Source organism: Monodon monoceros, unplaced genomic scaffold (assembly GCF_005190385.1).
Source record: "Monodon monoceros isolate NGI ecotype Baffin Bay Population unplaced genomic scaffold, NGI_Narwhal_1 Super_Scaffold_16, whole genome shotgun sequence".
Taxonomy (NCBI): domain Eukaryota; kingdom Metazoa; phylum Chordata; class Mammalia; order Artiodactyla; family Monodontidae; genus Monodon; species Monodon monoceros.
Window position 1 is genome coordinate 32,446,612 of NW_021703772.1, and position 7,630 is coordinate 32,454,241.

The 7,630-nt window shown below is 40.6% G+C and overlaps 1 protein-coding gene across 2 annotated transcripts in view; it reads right to left on the reverse strand.

Annotated features, from left to right (window-relative positions):
• ABI2 (abl interactor 2) overlaps window positions 1-6,092 on the reverse strand; it is a 100,151-nt gene extending 94,059 nt beyond the window's left edge. The window contains exon 1 of one of the 2 annotated variants that reach the window (XM_029225914.1): window positions 5,781-6,052. In XM_029225914.1, the coding sequence (XP_029081747.1) occupies window positions 5,781-5,897 (117 nt within the window). In that variant the 5' untranslated portion in view covers window positions 5,898-6,052. Of the gene's footprint in view, window positions 1-5,780 lie in introns of both variants that reach the window. The other variant, XM_029225913.1, reaches the window with a different exon arrangement.
• Window positions 6,093-7,630: the final 1,538 nt, after the last annotated feature.

Sequence of the window (7,630 nt, forward strand, 5' to 3'; positions counted from 1 at the left end):
TCACCTCACACCAGTCAGAATGGCCATCATCACAAAATCTACGAACAACAAATGCTGGAGAGGGTGTGGAGAAAAGGGAATCCTCTTGCACTGCTGGTGGGAATGTAAATTGATAGAGCCACTATGGAGAACAGTATGGAAGGTCCTTAAAAAACTAAAAATGGAACTACCATACGACCCAGCAATCCCACTACTGGGTATATACCCAGAGAAAACCATAATTCAAAAAGACACATGCACCCCAATGTTCATTGTAGCACTATTTACAATAGCCAGGTCATGGAAGCAACCTAAATGCCCATTAACAGATGAATGGATAAAGAAGATGTGGTACATATATACAATGGAATATTACTCAGCCATAAAAAGGAACGAAATTGGGTCATTTGTAGAGATGTGCATGGACCTAGAGACTGTCATACAAAGTAAAGTTAAGTCAGAAAGGGAAAAATAAATATCATATATTAATGCATATATGTGGAATCTAGAAAAATGGTACAAATGAACAGGTTTGCAAGGCAAAAATGGAGACACAGATGTAGAGAACAAACATATGGACCCCAGGGGGGAAAGTGGGGGGGTGGGGGGTGGGAAGAACTGGGAGATTGGGATTGACATTTATACACTAATATGTATAAAACAGATAACTAATAAGAACCTGCTGCATTAAAAAAAATAAAATTAAAAAAAAAATTCTGATGTGTTAAATCACCTCCATCTACGGAAATTCAATCTCCCTAATTCAGCCTGATGTTCACTTGCATGGTTCACTCCTCTCTGTGGAGGTAAAAGACAAAAGTTACAGGGAAGGATTCAAACATCAGTCCTCAAATTTCTACTTTCTCCTTCTTCATTCTAGGTACTTTTAACATTATTCTATTTGTGAGAACAAACAGAAGTTAAACACATAAATACAAACCTCCTTTCTGTATACTCTATGACCATCATAAAAAGCAAAGATTACCACCACTAAAAGTCTCTTTTTAAAGCAAGGTATAAAGGTAATATAGAACATGAACATAATATTTTTAAAATATATGATACGTAGATGTACATGTCAAAAAGATTTAAAAGTATAAATACCAGATGTATATTCAAAATGATTAGGCAATTTTAAGTTTGTTCCTTAATATTTATTTGTATTTTCTAATAATTTTTCAACAATAAGCATGCATTTTAATGGTTTTTATTAGAAATGTGCAATCTTTATATCATTTTAGTAACTACTTTTTAATGAAACTGACTAGTAAGCCATGATTCTGTTATGCCCTTATAAACCCTTCCTGCAATTTTTAATGAATTCTGAGAGTATCCTTGCTGATAATGAGAAAAAAGGAAAGCTATTAATGACATCTTTCCCATTATTCAAAAGAAAGATTTCAGAGAAAACATTAAGGTAAATTCTTTTTTTTTTAACATCTTTATTGGAGTATAATTGCTTTACAACGTTGTGTTAGTTTCTGCCGTATAACAAAGTGAATCAGCTATACATATACATATACCCCCATATCCCCTCCCTCTTGCATCTCCCTCCCACCATCCCTATCCCACCCCTCTAGATAGTCAAAGAACCGAGGTGATCTCCCCGTGCTATGCAGCTGCTTCCCACTAGCTAGCTATTTTACATTTGGTAGTGTATATGTGTCCATGCCACTCTCTCACTTTGTCACAGCTTACCCTTCCCCCTCCCCATGTCCTCAAGTCCATTCTCTACGTCTGCGTCTTTATTCCTGTCCTGCCCCTAGGTTCTTTAGAACCTTTTTTTTTTTTTAGATTCCATATATTATGTGTTAGCATTCGGTATTTGTTTTTCTCTGACTTACTTCACTCTGTATGACAGACTCTAGGTCCATCCACCTCACTACAAATAACTCAATTTCGTTTTTTTTATGGCTGAGTAATATTCCATTGTATATATGTGCCACACCTTCTTTATCCATTCATCTGTTGACGCACACTTAGGTTGCTTCCATGGCCTGGCTATTGTAAATAGTGCTGCAGTCAACATTGTGGTACATGACTCTTTTTGAATTATGGTTTTCTCAGGGTATATGCCTAGTAGTGGGACTGCTGGGTCGTATGCTAGTTCTACTTTTAGTTTTTTAAGGACCCTCCATACTGTTCTCCATAGTGGCTGTATCAATTTACATTCCCACCAGCAGTGCAAGAGGGTTCCCTCTTCTCTACACCCTCTCCAGCATTTATCAAAACATTAAGGTAAATTCTTAATTTCTGTTCTTCTGAGCAAAGCCATTTTACTGGATGACTTTGTTCTTAATCTAAACAGTGGACAACGGGATTTTACTATGTATCTATGTGAATTAACACTCACAAAAAGGAATAACTTTCTTTTATCTAAGAAAAGGAAAAATATAAATATGAATAAGTTGGCTTTTCAGACTTACTTTAGCAAAGTAACAAATATAATCTTACTTCATCCACCAAAGCATTAAAGCAACCCATGTTATTATAAAATTCTCCATTTGTAAATATGTAGATTCCAAGTTAATCAAAAATGTTTTAAAGTTTTTGGACACTTCCTAGATTAGGAATCAATGTTTATATTTATAAATGAAGAAATAAAAAACACAGGTCTTACATTTATCTCCAAAAAGTCCTTAACAATAACTTTAATCCTTTTTACAGGAAAGAAAATCAATGGGGGAAACAGGAAACTGTAGTTATCACTTTTTATCATCACATTTTAGAAAAAATATTTTGACTATCACTTTTTCTAGAGGTTGAAATAAAACAGAATCATCTAACTTTTTACTAAAGATGATTTTTAAACGTCTAATGTTAACTGCATTATTAACCTGGAAAACTACTACTTACAACTCTGCTGTACCTGTAGATTGTGTGTGTGTGTTAATACAGGTAATATCTGATCACTCCTAATGCCAATAGATAACACTTCTGAAGGACATTTTCATGATAGAAATAATTTAAACACAGTATGTTTGTTTTCAGAAGGAGAGCACACCATTTTCTTTCCTTTGCTCAATCTTCACACTAAATATAATCCACATTTAGAATATTCTTATTTACCTTATTTTTTTATATTCCAATGCATAAAACCAGCTGTTTAAGGACACTGAGCAAAGAACCTTATCATTTGTTACTTATGATCAGTAGATTTGCCTTTTTCCTGCTTTACAGGCAAAAATTATATTTCCACAAAATAAAATGAGTGTTGGGTGAGTTAACTTGAGCTAATGGTTAGGACATGATGCTATAATAAGGCTAAATTGACCATTTGATCACCGATCCCACCAAATGACTTTCATCTATAGCAGGGTCACAGGCAGCATCGAAACTCCTGCTGGTCAGTTTGCGGGTCACCAAGAAGAGCCAGGCAAATGAGCAGCTGGGTCAGCACAAATCCACTACCACCATCTTCTATTTATCAACTTTACCACAAACAAATCATGTAAGAGTTGTCATCTGGGGAGAGATCCCCAACAATATCCCCACTGGATCTTAACACATATGATAATCTAAGAGGTAAAAGTGTAAAGTTTATTTTAGATGCTAAGTTGAAGAAATAAGATATTTTAAAACCCAAGTCCATTTCTATTAACCAGTATTTATACTTTGAATTTTCAAATACCATCCCATTAAATTCTGAGTCCCATTGCTAAGACAAATGATGGCAGTAACATTCTTCTCTCTTAAACTGGAATAAATGCATAAAATATATAAAAAGATGACAGTTGTTGATCCCTTTACTCTCTCAGCTTTATTAATTCAGGTACTTTTACCTTTATGTAACAACTGTAATATAAGAGGAACTATACCTTCAAATTACAATAAAAATTATCTTCCAAAGAGAGAGAAATCTGTTTCTTTCTTTTATTTTTTAATTTAGTGGTGATAACCGCAACCCAATCAGTTTTCCACCCTCAATTTCTCTTCTGACCTGTAACTCTTTCTCATAATATGTTGCACAGGGGATTGTAATAACAACTTCAGTCCTTTTAATTTGCCTCTCCTAGAGACTGTGAATTCCCAGAGTGAGGACAGCATAGCTTCTTCCTTCTTCCCACCTGCAGCCCATTAAGAGTATAAACTGACACACTACATGGTATTCATTTGCTCACAGATCAGCCTCTCCTACTAACTACACTATGAGATTCTGTGGACACTAGGTATGAATCAACACTTGACACAGTGCCAGGCTATAGACTTTCAAATGTACCTAGTGAAAAACTGAGCATTTTAACCTTTGAATCTCTCCTACCACACTCAGTATCAGCAAAGCACCTGATGAATATGGACAATTGTACTTTTTGTATGAATCTTTGACCCAAGTCACATTCTTTCTTTTCCTACTAGCCATACTTTCAACTGCCTCTTTGGAGGGAAAAGCCTTGGGTTATGTCTGATTTATTCTCCAATACAAATATTCCCTACAAGAAAATACAGAGTTCAGGATATGTCTAATCAAGCAAAATCTCACCATACTATCCTTGATCAACCATGTGGGCCTTAAAAAATTTATGAACCTGTAAATTTTAACACCTATTTTTTTTGGTTTAAACCAAGACTTGAGAATGCTTCCCAATACAGCGGATGTTAAGAAGGATGCCTGGAGCGATGGAGGTGGGAACAGGAAAAAAAGACCACAGTGAAGGAACAATTTAACTTATTTCTTCCATTTCCACCTTCATCCCAAGAGAATATAAATGGGAAGGGAAAAAATGGAGGTAGAACCTGTGATTCAGAATAAGCTATAAAGAAAACAAAAGATACTGACTTTGCAAACTGTGCGTTTTAAACTATCCTTTCATATAATTTTTAAAGAGGAATTTTTTTTTAATCCAGTCTTTTGCTTCTTCCAGGAGCAGCTGGATTTCATCTCACCCAATATCCCCCGCCTCCATACACATACATACAGCGCTACCACTGAGTCCCTGTGCCAAACCAATCATCACAGGAAAAACTAAACCATGAGGATCATTTCCTAATTCTCTCTGAAAAATAATCCCCAATTTTTTCCCCAAAGACAAATTACCTATTCTAATGGGACTGAAGGGAGGTGGCGGGACAGAAGATTTCCTTATCATGCAGCTTCTCACTCTCTATAGGGAGAAAAATGGCATTAACTTCCAACAAGGGACAGCTTACTCTTATACTGTATCCCCAGTTAGAACCTAAAAACAAGCAAAAAAACAAAAACCGATCTTTTGATGCATTCAAATGAATAGAAAGCTGACACAGTTTACTCTGCAGCAATATAACCCCTTAAAAATCCTCCAGAGCTTGGGGGATGGGGGTGACCCATCAATCCCCCCACACCCTTGCCATATGGGGGAGCAAGATTCTGTCAAATAGAAAATGCCACTCTCCGCCTCCTCCGCCATCCCGAAAATTGACTGGCACCGAGTGCGGAGGCGGCCGAGGGAAGAAGCGAGGAGGCGGGGGACACCACACACACACACACACACACACACACACACACCACACCACACACCACACACCCACACACACCACACCACACACACGCACACACCACACCCGCACCGAGGGCTGATTCATGGCTTTTTAAAATGTTTTAAAGCTACAATTTCCTCCAACCGGAGAATTCTCACCCATTCCCCAACCCCAGCTCCCACCATGCTCCTCCCCCTGCTACATGGGGGTCAGCTGGACTGTATCCCCGCCGCGGCCTCGACCCCACGCGCCCTACGCCCCCAGGCGCGCGGCCCCCGGCCGGGGGTCCCCCACGAGCCCTCACCACCCCGAGGCCCGACGCGCCCAGGCCGGGAGATGCGTCGCACCTGGATGTAGTTGTTCTCGCAGTAATCGGCCACCCGTTCCAGATTCGTGTAACTGTCGAAGAGGGCCCGGCGGCCCCCCGGGATTTCCTCCTCCAGCAGCATCTGCAGCTCCGCCATCTTCACATCCTCCTCCTCCTCATACAGACCGCAGAGGCAGTGGCGGCAGTAGCGCCAGGGAAACCCAAGACTGGGAGAGGAGGAGCGGCGGCGACGGCGGCAGCAACCGGGAGGAGCGAGAAACACTCCCCGCCAGCGACAGGGGAGGGGGCAGCAGGAACGGGGGCGGGGCGCGAGCCGACGGACTCCGAGGACGGTCACCGCGGCGACGGCCGGCACGGCGCGCGCACGCGCGCTCGCCTCCCTCCGCCTCCGGGAGCCCGAAAAAGATTCCCACCCTTGGTCGCGCCGCCCGCCCCTCCCCCACTTCCGGCGTCTCCTAGCGACCGCGGGAGTGGGGGCCGGGATGCGCGCGGGAGTAGCGCGCGCGGTTAACCCTTCGGACCCCGCAGGTTGCGTGGCTGGAGAAGCGCCCCGGGCTGTCTTTGTTAGTCCGGCGTGAACGCCCACCCGGCTCCGTCGTCTTTTGGCCCGCGTCTTCAGCGACCCCCCTCGGTGTTATCCTCAACCTGGGGCCCAACCCCATGGTCATGGGCCTGAGGGATAACATCAGCCCACTAAACTTCCATGCAGCTTTAAGTGCCGCCCCACTTTTCATTTTTCTCTTCATCTTTGACCTCATCCATTCTCTCTGGTACAGATAAGTAAATTTCAATTTCCTAATCCCAAATTTCCTGTCCTTCGCCTTTTTTGCACCTGTTTGCCCATTGACACCGTTTCCCCCGGCCAGGTTAGCCTCTGTTCTGTTCTCCTTTGACCATCCTCCGGACTTCAGCTTTTTGCGCTTGCCCCTCTCTTTGCTACGCTTCCTCAGTGACCACCTTTTCTGTCATTTCTCTGAGTCTGTCAACTTCAATTTTTTCTTCGTCTGTTCCGTGTTTAAAGTTTCGAAAACGGTTTTGCTGGTACTTTCATTCCTCACAGGGCTGTTACATGGATAAAATAAAAGTTTAAAGCACCTCGGGAAACGATAAATGACACAAAAATTCAAGGTAGATCATTTTGATCTTGCAGTTATTATTCTGTTATTCCTTAGATACTATATCTTTTTTTCCTAAATCTGACTACTACACACAATGCAATCTTAGAAAACTAAAATTCGTGACAACTGCTGAGATAGTATAAAGTCCATGACCTTTATTTGTACTGTGGAAAGTCAAGGTTGACTACATTTGCAGTTTAGAGCAAGATTCATTATTTCAACTCTTGTATTTGTGATCTCTTGGCCCTCCTACAGTGATTCCCCCCCCCCATTTTTTTCTTCCCAGATTATGAGGAAACTATATTATACTTTCTCAAAAAATCACTTTAATGCCTTACCATTACACATTTCTGGAGCAATCTCTGATGATGTTATATTAGCTTTATTATATGCACATTAGCAAATTGTGTTTTCTCTGTGGAACCCAAATTAAAGGATACTGAAAATGTTGTTCCAGTCCAGCTAGTTTTGTTCTTAACCACTTTAAACATCTTCTGTATTAGTGGTTCTCAAACTTAAGTGTGAAGAGCTCTTTAAAATGAAAGCTGCAAGGTCACACTCTAGAGATTCATTAGCTTTAGTGATGGAATGGAGTAGTTACTTAAATGGCCCATAAACATGCTTCAGGGATTAACATATTAGATAAAGCAAACTTTTCTTTCGGACTAAAGTTCAATGAATCAAAGGCTACTGTCGGAACTGTGTTAAGTCCACCAGGGTAAGTTAAATGCTAAACAGACTCTTCCCCAAT